This window comes from Microchirus variegatus (assembly GCF_963457635.1).
Source record: "Microchirus variegatus genome assembly, chromosome: 16".
Classification (NCBI taxonomy): Eukaryota; Metazoa; Chordata; class Actinopteri; order Pleuronectiformes; family Soleidae; genus Microchirus; species Microchirus variegatus.
In genome coordinates, this window is record NC_139817.1 from 6,849,519 (window position 1) to 6,865,070 (window position 15,552).

The 15,552-nt window shown below is 41.2% G+C and overlaps 5 protein-coding genes across 6 annotated transcripts; 3 read left to right on the plus strand and 2 right to left on the minus strand.

The window, feature by feature from the left end:
* Positions 1-67: 67 nt before the first annotated feature.
* Positions 68-3,310, plus strand: fkbp7 (FKBP prolyl isomerase 7; the record flags this gene model as incomplete). Its single annotated transcript, XM_083902932.1, has 4 exons — positions 68-282; positions 1,101-1,252; positions 2,259-2,386; positions 3,149-3,310. The coding sequence occupies 4 exons, from the start codon at positions 68-70 to the stop codon at positions 3,308-3,310; spliced, it is 657 nt and encodes a 218-aa protein (XP_083759058.1).
* Positions 3,311-3,896: 586 nt separating this feature from the next.
* On the minus strand, positions 3,897-7,203 carry osgepl1 (O-sialoglycoprotein endopeptidase-like 1). Its single transcript, XM_083902126.1, has 7 exons — positions 6,865-7,203; positions 5,885-6,272; positions 5,605-5,809; positions 5,259-5,407; positions 4,411-4,541; positions 4,250-4,321; positions 3,897-4,013 (listed from the first exon to the last, which is right to left on the minus strand). The coding sequence occupies exons 1-7, from the start codon at positions 7,074-7,076 to the stop codon at positions 3,929-3,931; spliced, it is 1,242 nt and encodes a 413-aa protein (XP_083758252.1). The 5' UTR covers positions 7,077-7,203; the 3' UTR covers positions 3,897-3,928.
* Positions 7,204-7,510: 307 nt separating this feature from the next.
* On the plus strand, positions 7,511-9,166 carry alkbh6 (alkB homolog 6). Its single transcript, XM_083902799.1, has 2 exons — positions 7,511-7,567; positions 8,255-9,166. Exon 2 carries the CDS (start codon positions 8,260-8,262, stop codon positions 8,962-8,964), a length of 705 nt encoding a protein of 234 aa, XP_083758925.1. The 5' UTR covers positions 7,511-7,567; positions 8,255-8,259; the 3' UTR covers positions 8,965-9,166.
* Positions 9,167-9,703: 537 nt separating this feature from the next.
* adat3 (adenosine deaminase tRNA specific 3) lies at positions 9,704-10,732 on the plus strand (the record flags this gene model as incomplete). The annotated part of the gene is made up of 1 exon (XM_083902933.1): positions 9,704-10,732. The coding sequence occupies one exon, from the start codon at positions 9,704-9,706 to the stop codon at positions 10,730-10,732; it is 1,029 nt and encodes a 342-aa protein (XP_083759059.1).
* A 128-nt stretch (positions 10,733-10,860) lies between these two features.
* ormdl1 (ORMDL sphingolipid biosynthesis regulator 1) lies at positions 10,861-15,396 on the minus strand. 2 transcript variants are annotated; one of them, XM_083902944.1, is made up of 4 exons: positions 15,295-15,396; positions 14,058-14,237; positions 12,935-13,086; positions 10,861-12,069 (listed from the first exon to the last, which is right to left on the minus strand). In XM_083902944.1, exons 2-4 carry the CDS (start codon positions 14,229-14,231, stop codon positions 11,934-11,936), a joined length of 462 nt encoding a protein of 153 aa, XP_083759070.1. In that variant the 5' UTR covers positions 14,232-14,237; positions 15,295-15,396; the 3' UTR covers positions 10,861-11,933. The 2 variants fall into 2 exon arrangements, with proteins under 2 accessions (XP_083759070.1, XP_083759069.1); XM_083902943.1 differs by lacking the exon at positions 15,295-15,396 and adding an exon at positions 14,452-14,489.
* Positions 15,397-15,552: the final 156 nt, after the last annotated feature.

The following is a 15,552-nucleotide window of genomic DNA, read 5'->3' on the forward strand; positions in this document are numbered from 1 at the left end:
GCCACGCCCCAACCGTGGCGTTCACGTCGCGCTCCGAAGTTGCCACGACTGCACACACAGCAGAAAGATGTGGAGAACACCGACCCGCTCGCTCCTCGTCCTCGTCTCCTCATGGCTCTGTCTGTGGACACTTTGTGCCGCAGCGGATGATGTGGAAGAAGAAGTAAAGATCGAGGTCCTGTTTAAGCCCATAGAGTGCACTCAGACCAGTAAGAAAGGCGACCTGGTCAACGTGCACTATGATGGCTACCTCGCCAAAGATGGGTCCCAGTTCTACTGCAGGTCAGTGATTTCACTAAAACACACACAATCTGTTGCATTTAACATAATCTGATCTTTGCAAAAAAAAAAAAACATTTTGGATGTGTAGTAACTCTAATCCAGCTTTAAGACAGACCTAAGGCGGTAAAGTTATGTCATTCTCTATGGTAATCACAAAGTTAAGGCTTGGTTAAAAACAGTGGAAATGTGTCTGTGACATAAGAGAGGATGAGTTGTAACTTTAAAATATGATAATTATCATTTTTAAATCACGATCAGACTGACAGCCTATAGTTATTCTCATTCCCAAGCTATTACCTTGATAATACTTTGAAAATAACATGTTATTACTGTAATATGATCTGCTAATTACAACCCAATTATGTTGTTGTTATTATTAAGTAATTGCCTGGATATTATGTTGAAAATAACATGGTATTACTGTAATATTATCTACTTATTACAACCCAATTATGTTGTTGTTATTATTAAGTAATTGCCTGGATATTATGTTGAAAATAACAAGGTATTACTGTAATATTATCTACTTATTACAACCCAATACCATTGTTATTACCAAGCTGGATGTTGCATTAGAAATAAGATGGTATTATCATAATAATAACCCTATGACAAATTATTAGCATACTATAAGTGTGTTATTACTATTCTGTTATAGCATAATAAATAAAAAAGAAAAAGACATGCGTTACAGTGACAATAATATAGAAATATAAAGTTATTCAACTATACAGTCCTTCTCAGGATCATGCAAATGTATAATACCCTGTAAATCTAATGGGATGTTTTGTTCTGTTTATGTATTATTTCCTCCACAGTCGTTCAGACAAAGCGGGGCATCCTCAGTGGGTCGTTTTAGGCATCGGACAAGTCCTCAAAGGCCTCGATATTGGGATGATGGGCATGTGTCCCGGAGAGAAACGGAAAATAACAATTCCACCTGAGCTGGCATTTGGAGAAAAGGGAAAAGGTAAAAGTCGGTGGGAGAGACGGTGATGTTTGTTTGCGCAGGATAATGGAGGAAAAATGTTGAAAAGCTTTGGAAGTGAAGCTTTTAAAGTCACTTGCATTGTTTGTTACAGTTTCTGTGTTGGAAGAAGCACCATCAGTCACGCTGTCTTGTTTTCTCTTTTCAGCGCTTTAAGTGAAAGAGCATCACAACCTTCACTGCGTTTGCTTCTCATCCGCTCCCATGGCATGTCCTGAACGCATGCACAAAGGTTCAAAGGTCTCTGCTCTTCTTTCTCGCATGCTTTGAAGAACTTTCAGGAAACTAATAACAATTGACTTTCCTATTGACTTTCATTTTTCCCTGTCAAACCCGTTCATGCTGATGTTCTGAATCTGCTGTATTAACACAGTGAAATGCTTTTGTTGCTTCTGTTTACAAACTGAGATTCACTCACACCAGTTTCTCTCTTTTCCCCACTCAATAACAAAATAAGCACTTGAAATGCAAGGTATTAAATCACTTTTACAGGTTAGATGTGGTTAAATACTGGACAGTAGCTGTAGGGACTAGAAAAACGCGGCTATGATGCTGAGTTGACCCTTAATTTTAAGTTTATGCATTTTTTTGAAAATGACAACCTGAAAATGATTGCTGACAAACTGTTACTAATGAAAAATAGTAATATAATACAAAATAAGATATGTAATGGATAATAATGATGCTATTATAAATAACCAAAATGAAAACACAATTAATTACTAACCATAAATGCATCATGTTTGTATATAATGTAAACATAAATGCACATCTTATTGTATTATTGTAACTTCTAGATAATGTATGCCACAAGTTCAACTGTGTTCTGCATTGTTTATTCTGTAAAATAATAGGCTTTATTGGTACTTTTAATGAATGATGGATCAGTCTGGGCCCTAGTTATTACGCCCGAGTGGTGATTATGGCTTTATACCTGCGTGCAGACACCAGTCATCATCATCATCATGTTTCCCTCCGGTGTAAACAGACCCAGTGCCGCCCAATGCTACGGTGCAGTTCGAGGTGGAGCTCTTCACGGTGTCCAGAGGGCCGCGCAGCATGGAAGCGTTCAAGGAGATGGACCTGGATGCGGACAACATTCTCACAAAGGCTGAGGTAACTGTCAGTCACAGTCGCTAAATGATTGATGATCATGTAAAAGAAGCTCAGACAGAAAACGAGTAAAGGCGGCAGCAGCTAAAGCTCGATGTTGTCCCCATCAGTTTTGTCAGAGTAATAAAGTTGCTGACTGCTGCTGTTAGGGCTTAAGTATTTAAGTCTAAAACAGTCCTAAATGTTACAGATTGGACCTTTAATTACTGTACTTACTGCATACAATCACATTTATCTGTGCCACTTTGCAGTACAATGATAAATATTTACATTTAGGCTATTATTAAGGTTATTAACACTTTCTAAATGCTATTAAGGCAATATGATACATCATACTGAATTTACAGAAAAGAATGCAGCAGATGTGTTGCATGCCAAATAGTGAGCCCTCATGCAGAACGGTGAAGCCTCAGACTTCTCGTCTGTCACCCTCATCAGATATTAACACATTTATAGCAATTGTGTTTAAATTAGCATATAAAATACAAACAAGTCTTTGCACTAAGGCCTGTGTAGTGTTGTTCATCTCAACATTATGATGTATTTTTTATAGATGGAAAAAGTCCACTAAGAAAAAGGATGTTGAAAGACAATAAATGCATGAAAACTCATTTACAGAAAGAAATCCTTGTTGTAAATGTATCTTTACATTGTACGCATTAAACTTGAGCCTGTAAGAATGAGTGTAGCAAAGGCAGAATGTATATATATGTGAGTTATTCTGCTTCCGTGACTAATCGAGTGTGCCTTTCCTTTGCTTTTCAGATAAAAGAACATTTGAAAATGTCATACGAGAAGGGAGGGAAGCCACGCGACGACCCACACTACGAGAAGGTCATCGCCGACATTTTCTACAAGAGCGACTCCGACAACGACGGACTGATCAGCGCAAAGGAGTTTAATATTTATGGACACGATGAGCTCTAGTGTCGTTTTTTAAAAAACTTTTGGTCAGGTTGGATATGCAATTAAACATGAATGTGTCAAATGTTGTTACACTGTTAGACGTCTCTTTGAGTTTGATGTTTTATCTCATCCACTATACACCTCATTATCTTCAGTCTATCTTCATCGACCACTTTATCCTCCGCATTATGCATTTGCACAAAAAAATGGTTAAAGGATTAAAGAGCAACTCTGAAAACTACTTTCCACCACTTACACCAGCACAACTTTCCAAACCAGCTGGTCTTAAACTATGCAAACCTGTAAAGATGTTTACGTTTATTTTAACACTCAATCTTAGTATCAAACATGTTTCAATCCTTTTCTTCAAACCACAACCTTACACAATGTTAAGTCAGTGGGTTTGCAGTGTCGCACCAGAATGTTAAATATCAATAAACGTACATTAAATTGAACGTGTTTATTGACTGAATATAATAATAGTTTTTTGTGAGCCAAAAACCAACAATAACAAATACATTTTTTAAAAATGACATATTTATTCATAAATAAATATGTAATAATGAGCTTTATACATATTTAAAATAAGGCTATACACAGTATATATGCTTTGAACCTGGAAAATGGTCCAGTCTCTCATCAGCTGTGGATCTTCTTCCTGACTGAAGGCAACTTGATCTTTGCTGCCTTCACCTCTGCAGTCATATCGACACCTAGTGGCGCCCTGGAAAACAACAGTTAGGTGGATTTTTACCGGAATCAAAATGAAAATGGTTAATAATATGCTGTTAAATACTTTGTGCTTGCTGGCTTTTTCCAGTTTTTTAACTGTTAACTGACTCTTAAGAAGTAATTTGAAGAAAACCAAAGTCAATTTGCTTCTGATCTTCATTCCTGAGGATACTGCATTTGCATAAAACATGTATAAATCATATAAATCACAGACGAACGGCGACTTACTTTGGCTCGTAGCGGACATCCACATCTGGAGACAGAATTCCTTTCCCCTCTCGCAGGCGTTCAACGCCGTTCCTGGTTAAATCCACAGAACCATAAAATCAGATTCGCCGTCATGAAGCTTTCACTGATGATCCTTACAACACACATACATAGTCACACACCATGCAATCATGACTCCATTGTCAGTGCAGAACTTGGCTGGAGGACAGAGCAGCTGCAGTCCCGTCCTCTCAGCGATGACGCTCAAAGCCTTTCGGATATACTCGTTGCTCGCAACTCCTCCGGACAGCACCTAAAAGAAACGTCGACATATTTGTCAATTTCCATGGGCACTGTAGATTTGAGTTATTCATAGAGGAAGAGGAATAAGTAAACATTTTCAGCCTCATATGAATTTTGTACAAAGATAGTTAAAGCTGCAGTCGGCAAGATCACAAAAAAATTATTCACTGGTGTTTAATCCACAAGAATGTATAATATTGACACACACACGACCCCGAGGCGAGCTCTCCTTTTTCAGGTATCTGGTAGAAAATTGTTGCAAATGCTGGAGAAGGTATGTGTGCATTTGTCTTTATTTATTATAAGCAAAAGGAGGTGCAGAAGTGTAAGTCTCTCTCAATTATTATGGAATTACTGATCAATAACCCCCGAAAAGGTTGTCTACTTTAAAGCTTTCTTGTTGATTATAAGAAAAGAACTCAAATAAAACTGTCCTGATGTAACTTGTCACTGGAGCAAACGGTGTGATGATTTCATAGTCTTTTAAAGTGACATCAGTTCAGCTTTACTTGATTGCTGGACCTTATTCTGACAGTTTGAATCTCCAATCGTCATCATGTTACACACTTCTTCTTCCTGTCCACTCACCAAACTTACAAAGAGTAAGGACAGAGGAGTGGATGCTTTCAGCATGCTTGTACACACAAGGTGATGATGTTAAACCAGTGTGAAGAGAACAGGAGTAAAATTACGTTAAAATACAACGTGGAGTGAGACACTCACTCACCAAGGTGGGACTGTTAGATGGCAGCAGGCCCTTTTCCTTGCAGAACAAGATGGCGCGGTGTGTGCGCTTGGCAAGATGAGAGGCGACCGTGTGCTGCGTGGCAGCTGCGATGTCACTCACACATGACAGTAAAGTCCCCTCTTCTACACCTGCAGAGAAAGAGCATTTAAGTTACTACATTTTTTATATAATGAGGAATGAATTGAATAACATAATTCAACATAACATTCCAAACAAAACACAGATCACAACTATATACCACAGAAAGACATAAGAAAATATCTCTTTTTTTTCCAATACTGTAGTCATAGTTGCGACAAAGATGGTCATTCAGAAAACCTCATACCTTCCTCCGCCTCTTTTTTCACTATCGCCATACGAACTTGATTTCGTAATCCAGAAAAAGAAAAGCAGCAGTCGAGCATTTGGCCCATGGGCGTCATGAACTGAAACTTTGTCCTGTCGCCATTCTCCGCCAAAAGCTCTATAGCTTGTCCTCCACTGAGACTGGAGCACTGCGGGTGTTTGATGAGGGACAAACGTCTCGCCACCTGTGAATCCACACAAAAACTTAATATATTTCAAACTCAGCAACAACAGACGGACGTTAGTTTTAAAAGTGTTACTTTATCCAGTGTATCTCCAGGAGCTTCATCCAGAGTGTAACCAAGAAGCAGAAAGTCATCGACTCCTCGGGCCACGGCGAGAAGAGAGTGACCGCCAGACACGAGCAGGACCAGGAAGGGGAATTCAACAGGATGAAGCATCCGGACCGTCAGTGCGTGAGCTTCCATGTGGTGGATGGGGATGAACGGCTTGTTGTGGCACCTCACAAAACTCCGACTGAACTCGAGGCCGATGCCGAGGCTCAAAGCCAAGCCTGGCATCACTGTGGTGGCCACAGCTGTGAGCTGGCTCGGGTCCACGCCGCTTCTGTCCAACGCCTCCTGGACAACACGCTCGATGTTTTCCCTGTGGAGGCGTTGTGCCACTGTTGGGATGATGCCACCAGTCCTTCAGAGTTTGAGAAGGAAGAATTTATGAAAAATAATAATAATAATAATAATAATAATAATAATAATAATAAATAGCTATTTCATGATTATACTTTTCTTTAATAAAAATGTAGAACTCATGAATAAGCTGAATGGTTTGTGATTTTGTTAAAGTAAAACAGTAGTTTTAGGGACTTTATTTTATAGGAACAGATACAACAACATAGACAATACATGTAGGTATTGACAGAGGTCGATGATGGTAGTGGAGGAAGTATTAAACATACATGAAAAAAAAACCACATTTAAAAACATTACATTCAACATTAGCAATGGACTGGACATGCACGCAGGTTTGTTGCGGAATCAACCAGGATTTGGTAGCTCTCTTAAAAATGTATGTTTGCAGCGGATTTCAAATGATGACGATGTAAGAAAGTTATTTAATCACAAATATGATACATTTTCATATGCTTATTTATTGCAATGTGCATTAAAATCATATGTTGTCTCATCCCTGTGAGGGGGGACCTTTTTTCAGACACTGTCTGAGTGGAGACCCACAGTCTCAACCCTAAATATTGCCATTCATAACAGTTCCAGTCACTCACATCAGATGTACTTGTTTCTGTGAATGCAGACTCTCTCCCAGTATGGCACCCGTCTCGTCCAACACAGCAGCTCCAGTGTCATCGCAGCTCGTCTCAATGCCCAGAACCAGCGTGGAAGAGGAGGCTGTTTTTCCACAGGCAGCTGAGAAACAAACTGCTTTGTGTCTCAACTGCAACAGCCTCTGCACACAACTCACTTTCGAGGAGAACATGGCCAATAATAACCTTTAGTTCGTCACCTTGAGTTAAAACAGTCATGTACTCACGGTCACCTCACATCTGTCCCCAATAAATATCAACCCAATAGAGGACGTAAATGAACATAATTCCACTAGTAACTCTTCAAGTTTTCCTGCAACAAACCAATGACAGTAGCATGGCGTTGTTCCGGTTTGCTCTGACGATATCCGGCCGTGTTTCGTGCAAATAATTCCGTGCAAAGGCAAGCGTGGGACCCCAAATCAATTACTCGAATTTAGCACAAATATTTTAAAAGTCACGTTAATTTTTTCTTTTAACAATAAAACTGTAAATTATCATTTAAAAAAAAAAAAACTCGATTCGCCTGATTCCAAACGGTTTTGTTACTATTTTTGGGGGGACATTTTAGTTCGGTGCACAAGTACACAGTCATGGAGTCCAGATGATAAGGCAGCGTTTTTAACCAAATGGTTCTTCCATCAACGTGTTTATCCAAAAAAAGGTAATACCTGCTCTTATATCGTGGATATACTACACCAATTGTAAAAGTATGCGCCCGAAAGTGTGTTAACGAGTGATCTTTGCTGCCTTCACGTGTGTCTGAAATATCGTAATTCTGATTACTCACCACAATGACACAGGAACAAAATGTTTTTAGGATTTTATTTTTATTTTATTTATTTATTCAGAGGAACAAGGTCGTTTCTATGTCAGCGAAATTGTAAATTATCGTACGCTAAGTTTGACGCTAGTTTTTTCTTATTTTACTCGGTTTGAGGAAGCTACATTTTCCTTATGCTATTAGCATACACATAAACTAGGTTTGGGCAGGGTATTGCAATGTGGCAAATATTTCATATATATATATCGATATAATGTTCATAACACATGGACACTTAATGTTTTTATGTCACACCTGTGAGCTGGTTAATAAGTGTTTCTCATGTTCTGTTCATATATACGTTTGAAAACACAAAGAAATTGTATTTTCAACTTTCACCCATAAGTAGAAATCAATGAAAATACTATGCAGCCATTATGAGGTGTTACTCGTCACTTAATCTTAGACAAACAGTACAAATGCAGCTGTCAAACGTGGCTGTCATGCTTATTTAACCACGGAGCTTTGCCAGCACTAGCTCTTTTGAGGTTGGCTTTTAACAAGAGTATTGTGTTGACTTTTCTTAAGGAGACATGGAACACCCAACTTGTGTTGTGGAGGAAATGAAGCGGTTTGTCGTACACGGTGCTCCACCAACAGTGTATTACATCCCAGATTTCATATCAGAGGATGAGGAGTCCTACCTTCTGCAGCACGTCTACAAGTCTCCAAAGACTAAATGGACTCAGCTTTCAGGACGCAGGCTACAAAACTGGGGAGGGTTACCTCATCCCAAGGGCATGGTGGCAGAGAAGATGCCAGACTGGCTCCACACGTACTGCGAGAAAATTTCCTCTCTTGGTCCATTCAGCGGGAAAACAGCCAACCATGTGTTGGTGAATGAGTATAAACAAGGAGAAGGGATTATGCCCCACGAGGACGGCCCTCTCTACCACCCGACTGTCACCACGATCAGCCTGGGCTCTCACACCTTCCTTGACTTCTACACACCGGTCAGCACCATGGAAAACGAGGCCCCACAGACGGATGAGAACCGTTACCTGTTCTCCCTGCTGGTGAAGCCGCGCAGTCTTCTGATCCTGCAGGATGAAATGTACCAGCGTCTCCTTCACGGCATCCGACCATGCGATCAGGACACCCTGACCGACAAGGTGGTGAACCTGTCGGCAGCTGGGGCCACGCCAGGGGAGATATTGACACGGGACACCAGAGTGTCACTGACTGTACGACATGTGCCTAAAGTCATCAAGACGAAGCTTGTACTGGGAAGGAAGTGAAGACAGACTCTGTGTTGCCCTTATAGGTTTTTACATCACAACATATTGTCAGAATAAAGAGCTATTTAACATGGATTGTAACTAAAGATTTCACCAACAACAACTTTGACTTGATACAACACACTGTATCTAAAATAGACATGATATAATTATACTGATTGATCTTGGTGTCATTTACTATCTTGATTTACTTCACAGTAGAAAGCCGATGCAAGCTTTACAGATATTTGGTGTTTGCGGTGCAGACAGGCCAAAGAGGTTCATTTAAAAATAGTTTCATATGTCATCATGTGTACCCACAAATGTAAAATTTGTCTGGTCAGGACATAATGTCAAATCCAATTCTCTTAATGAATGATCAATTCCTTCCTTATTCGTCATAAGTTGATAAAATGTATTGCTATCACTTTTTTTTTTTTAAACATGTTCTCTGCTTTATTAAAATATCTTTGCAAAACCATCTATTTGTGTCAATTTGTTCCAAATCAAATGCAGAATGTTGGTGTTATTTGACACTTCTGATTAACCTTGCAGAAAACAATAATAGGTTTCTCATAGGTTCACTGTCACCGCTGAAGTTGTAACGAACATTCTGTGAGCGATGAAGCTGCAGAGGAATTCAATTTCTCGTCATATCTCTGTAAAAACACAGAAAAGATGGTTTGTGTCATCACTAACGTTGTTTCCCACTTTGGTGTGAAATCATATTTCTCAGCAGGACACCAAAAAAACAACAACAATGGAGCCACAGGTGAAGCGCTGGAAAGGGTCGTCGTGTGACGCCGACTCCTGGGTCGCCTATCCCGTGCTGTCAGACGAGCAGTCGCAAGACATCGAGCTGATCGAGGCGTTCGCTGCACCCGTCGTCAACAAGAAGGAGACATCTCGACTCGTCAAGGAGCTCAACGGCCTCTACCCATTGAACGGCCTTCAGCACGTCAGGAGGGTGCGGGCGTGCAAGGCGCAGGACAGCCCTCACCCTCTGGAAGTCCTTGTCTGCCTGGTCAGCGATGTGCCAGAAACAAAGACAGTCGGCATCGACTCTCTGCTGTCCTCAGACGGAGTAAAACATGACGGATTGGGCGAGCCTTTTATTGTGAAGGTCCCTTCTCGTCCGCCCTTGACCCGACGCCAGTTCGAGACGGTGAGCAAACACTGGCCCACCTCGTTTCACGAAGACAAACGGGTGACCGTCGCTCTGAGAGGAGAGCTCTTCAGTCCGTCTCAGAAAGCCCACATGCACACGCACATGATGTCTGCTCTCACTGCCGCCAAAGCCGGACAGGAAATGGGGATGGAGGCAGTTGGTGCTGTCGTCGTCGACCCGGCAACGCAGGGAGTCATCGCAGTGGGTCACGACTGCCGAGGCGACCACCCCCTCCATCACGCTGTCATGGTCTGCATCGACCTTGTTGCTCACAGTCAAGGTGCAGGCTGTTACTCTTTTGACAAATACCCTGCTTGTGGATTTACGCCGCCAGACTCGGACACACATGGAAACGCGCCGGATGCAGAGGCGAGCTCTCTGCCGTACATATGCACCGGTTACGACCTTTACGTGTCCCGAGAGCCCTGCGTCATGTGCGCCATGGCGCTGGTCCACTCGCGGATTGGCCGCGTGTTCTATGGGACTGCGTCTGCCGATGGGGCATTAGGGACTAAGTTCAAAATTCACACCCAGAAAGATTTGAACCATCACTTTGAGGTCTATAAAGGAGTCTTGAGCACACAGTGTGAGGATCTGAACAGACTGGACGACCACAAATGACAGCAAAGTGGAGAGAAACATAGATCCAGTCAGTGAGTCCAGTGGGCTCATGTTTTTACAAAGCAGTTGTTATAAATAAAGTATTTTTTATTTTTTTGAAAACCAGAAACAAGGTTTCCTACCGAAAAGCTTAAACTTGAGACAATTAGAGAGAGGAATATCAGTGAAACTGAAGCCTGGTTGAGGACACAACATGTTCACAGCAAATGTTTTTATTTCTAAGAGGTGCTGCAAGAGACAGAAGGCAGAGCTGCTCTCTGTACAAGTGTCCAGATGAAGGAAGTATTTTTTTTTATTCCTCATCAATCGGAGGCAAAACTGTTTATTAAATTATATTTTAACTCATGGTAATCTGAAAATAAACACAGAACTACAGTCTGATTGTAAATGTTGAGATTTGGGGATTTTGTTGTTGGGCTAAAGAACCTTTTAAAAAATGTACACAATGATTTTTCGTGTACAACTGAAACTATGTTGTATAAAATACATTTTTAGATGAATGAACAAAAAAAAGGTTTTTCAAACTTCATGTTAGCCCTTCTGATTTGTTACAATATCCAGTTAACACAAGTTTTTATCACAATAAACCACAGACTTCCCTTACTTAATACTTGACCTAACGACCACGATTTGTCTCATTTCCATATAGAGAACTTTTTTCTAATCATACAGAACAAAAACATTCACAAATAAAACTGTACAAAGAAACAAACAAAAAAACAAACACTGCCCTGTTTTGACTGAAGTGAGAAAATGATTCACATACCAAGGAAATCATGCAAACAAAAGATTATGATTCCATTCTTTGCTCAGCACGAAAACAAGTTTTGACGCCCATTACAAAATTAGAGTGTAATAACGAGCCACAGGCTCCAACCCTCAGGGAGTAAACATCTCTGAAAAATACACTGGGGACAACTTTGTTGGTAGAGACAAAGTCGTAGTGAATTAATGGCAAAGAAAAATGGAAAACCTGAACTTAACCAAATGCCTGAAAGATGCCTGGGCCAGCCCAGGTCAATGCAGGCCAAATATACATCATTAAATATTCACATAAGGTCGTAATGCATATGGCATCCTGTCATCTACAAACATACTCGTGGTTTCCAAACATTTCATCTTCAACCCAACGATTCTGACAACAACGGTGGCGTTTTTACACATCGGCGGTACAGACTACGTGGGAATGAACTACAATATCTTAATACTTGTTGATGCCGAAAATTCTTACTCCGTGTAGCTGCGGGAGCTTGGGAATCAGGACGCTCAAAAGTGAGGCAGTGTTTATGACGAAGTGCGCCGTGTCGTACTTTGTGTAGAAACTTGCCAGGAAGTATCTGTAAAGAAAGACAGAGAGACTCGTATGACGTAAGAGAACGACTAAAAACTGAAGTGCATAACTTGCATATAACCTGGGCACCAGGTTAACGCACGACGCGTTTCCACGGCGACTGACCGGAAAAGACGCGCATGACATCATGTTTACGTGCTGTGACACCGGAATCCAGGCACCGTTTACCAGTTAGCTCCGTTAGCTGCATTAGCGCGCCTAGTCGAACTGGAGCGGTCTGTTTATTAAATGAAAAGAGCAGCGCTACAAATGACCAGTTATGTGTGCCTCCGTTTTTAAAGTTTAGCGTTACGTTAGAGACTCGTATTAACAATCCAGAGTAACGTAAACATGAAGTCACATACGTCTTTTTCCGGTCAGTCGTCATGGAAACGCGCCATGCGTTGAAACACTTGGCGTTGACGCCGTTAACCGTTGCTATCGCGTTTACGCGCCCAGCACTAATATAAACAAATGTCTGTTAGAATCAAACCATTGTCCAATGAGTTCAGTTCACACAATCCTATCAGCGCCACACAACTATCTGTGTTTAGTTCTCATGTCACCCGCCAACACTCACACACTGCACACAAGAAGTGATTTGTTTTTATGTCCAGACAGTCGGAGGCATTGGCAACAACGCCTACACACGTCAATAAAATGTGTTTTATTGTGTGAAATTCAATAAAAGTCTTTAAAAAGCAACAACGCGTGTAAAGCTGCAAACAATATGTATGACTAAAACTTGAATTCTAGGGTTTAAAAAACAGTTTGCCCCTGCACTGCAACTGTATACACACAAACGCTCCCTCAGTCGGCACTGACTGTATTGCTTGTGATGGACGGACAGAATCTGGTGATTTAATACATACAGAATGATCGGTGAGATGGTGAAGAACTTTCGAGACGAAGTGAACTGCACGCCGTAGTCGAGCTGTTCCCAATGGGTAAGAAGTCTGGCTTTTCCTTGGTCTGGGGTCTCAAAAGGCGTTCCTTTCACTGCATGCATGAAGACGTACATTCCCTACAGAGATGGGGGGAAAAAACATAGTTAACAGTGAAGTAATTACCCATAGTTTAATTTGTCATTCTTTTTTATTTAAATTACTGTAGTCATTTTTTAAAACGTGTAACTAAATCCCCTCTTCTGCAGCTCCCTGATTTTGAAAAATGCCAAGGTGTAAGGCTGAGAGCAGAGTGAGGGAGAACGAGTGAGGGGCGTGGCCTGGTAGTGAAATCCTGCTGCTGCTCCAATAAGGAATTGCTCAAGGGGGAGGAGTCTGGGATAATGAGCTGGGATAAAATAGCAGGAACAATACAACACAGTCTTTTAAAAAAAATAGACTGACTGTTGTCTTCTCGATTTGTCGACAGATAGCCATCACTTCCATGTGACGATGCAGAGAAAGCTCGCCTTCACGTGATGAACAACCAAGTGCCAAGAATAAAGAATACATAATGCTGGATGTTCTCCATCGTCACCCTTTGTTTCACTGCATCGCATTCTTTTCTTTGTGGAATTTATTTGCAGGCTACACACTGTGTCACACTGACATGACGAGCTATTTATGTCGCTGCCAGGTCAGGGTGTACCATTCCAAACTGAACTGTGGCGAGCTGGCACTGCAATGTACGGTAGAAATTAAGCTTAAATACTTGAGCAAGTATTTCACTGACAGCAACTTTGAATAAAACGTCTTATTATTGCACACAAATGTAGCAATCTTTTTTTCCCCCTACGAGTCGTGTAACAATGAAAGGTCAGTTTTGTCTACAGACCTTATATGGAGCGAATACAAATTATCATAATGGGTCACATGTCTGGCAGCCACAGGGCACAGCCTCCTCAAAATAGAGGCACGCACAAGAAGAGGCAACGGCAGGAGATAAATGAGTTTCTGGTTTTCCAAATGTCAACGAAGATGTATTTTGAGTTGTTATTTGGTGACAATGTCCTCGGTTGTGAGAGTGACAGTGTGGGAAGAATACACTTACAAAGTTGTGAATGACATTCGTAAGAGTCCACACCACTGGTACGCTGAAGAAGGGTATGCTCAAGAGCACGATGTGCAGAATTCCAACACCAAGTGCATAGGTCAGCCAGATCCCTCGACTGTTCATCACCCGGGTGTTGGGGTTCACCTCACTGTGTGCCACACCCACATTCATTCTGGTCTGTGAAGAGCAAACATCAAATGTTATACTTGACAAATAAATGATTATTTGATGATTCACTGCAGCCCTCATTGTTGCCTGTGGTATTATTCTCTAATCTGGCCATCATCTAAAAAACAACACTTGCAAATACAAATGTATAGCCATCACTACATTTAATTTCCTCATCTCCACTTACAACCTTTAACTTAAACTGTGACAGTGCAAAGTTTACCATTTGTCCTTAGTTGACATCGCAGAAAATGATAAGACAGTCTACCAACACAGCACTTTGCTCTCCCCTCAGAGAAACAACAACATATTGTGCAACTCAGCTGAACTTTGCCCTTTGGCACACATTCAGCTGCCAGGATGGATGGAAGAGGGAGCAAAGATTAAGTTGCAGCTGTTGTGGATATCATGACTTCAAACTTCACCTTCCCAACAAACACCCACATTTAAGCTTTACTATGTTATAACCCAATTTACATAACAGCAGTCTGCTGTTAATAAAGTAATTGTTTACTGTATCAGTGAATGACAACATGATATTTTAAGACTGTTTACAATATGCTAATCTCGTGCTACATTTAGATGTGAGATACAGGTTCTACTCTCAGTTCATGGACAGACATTTACATCTGATAATCATTACTTCAGTATAAGGATTTGCACATTGACACAATCCTCGAACAGGTTTTTGATTGTAAGTTACACCAAAATGAAGAGTCACTGGCTGCGACTATTTGCTGCGTAATTCGTAGCAACAACAACCTGCAGGATTATTGACGTAACCGGGTAAACAAGCACACGAGAGAGCAAACTGGTTTTATATCTTGCTCTCGTACTGAATATATGCATTGTCTGGTTCATAATAACATCTATGGTAGCAAACTGTGTGAATGTGAACGCATACAACGCTCGTTCGGCTGCTACTCGTTTCCAGCACGTAGCCCGAACCGATCTCCCACTCTCCGCAATACTTCTTTACGTAGATGGCAAACGTGAATGGCGTTTGCGTATGTGGGTTAAAAAAGTGTGACATTAAACACAGACACACGCAGCGTTGCTCACTTACAGGTAGCAGCGAGCAGTGGGTAGTATTTACAGAGGCGAGATGCTATGGAGAGAAATTGTTTATCCCCCTGTGGAAGTGTCCAGAGCCGCCGATGACAACACGTCGTACGTATGCGTACGCTGACCCGACCCGAGCGGAAGTATAAGAAGTTTCAAGGCATCTCCGTGGTGTGTTGAATCTCCTTGGTTTGCCTTCTCAGGCTCAAGTGCCTCCCGCTGCAAAATAGCACAAACCAGGCGGTTATTTTCTCGTTCAAAT

Excerpts from the sequence above, each read along its gene's own strand:
- alkbh6 (XM_083902799.1), top strand. The coding sequence starts at position 8,260 with ATGGAACACCCAACTTGTGTTGTGGAGGAAATGAAGCGGTTTGTCGTA.
- osgepl1 (XM_083902126.1), bottom strand. The coding sequence starts at position 7,076 with ATGTTCTCCTCGAAAGTGAGTTGTGTGCAGAGGCTGTTGCAGTTGAGA. Across the intron at positions 4,322-4,410 it reads AATGGAGTCATGATTGCATG|GAACGGCGTTGAACGCCTGC; the intron begins GTGTGTGACTAT and ends GGATTTAACCAG. Across the intron at positions 4,014-4,249 it reads GATGTCCGCTACGAGCCAAA|GGCGCCACTAGGTGTCGATA; the intron begins GTAAGTCGCCGT and ends GTTGTTTTCCAG.
- ormdl1 (XM_083902943.1), bottom strand. Across the intron at positions 13,087-14,057 it reads CGAATGTCATTCACAACTTT|GGAATGTACGTCTTCATGCA; the intron begins GTAAGTGTATTC and ends CCATCTCTGTAG. Across the intron at positions 12,070-12,934 it reads ACCATCTCACCGATCATTCT|ATACTTCCTGGCAAGTTTCT; the intron begins GTATGTATTAAA and ends CTTTCTTTACAG.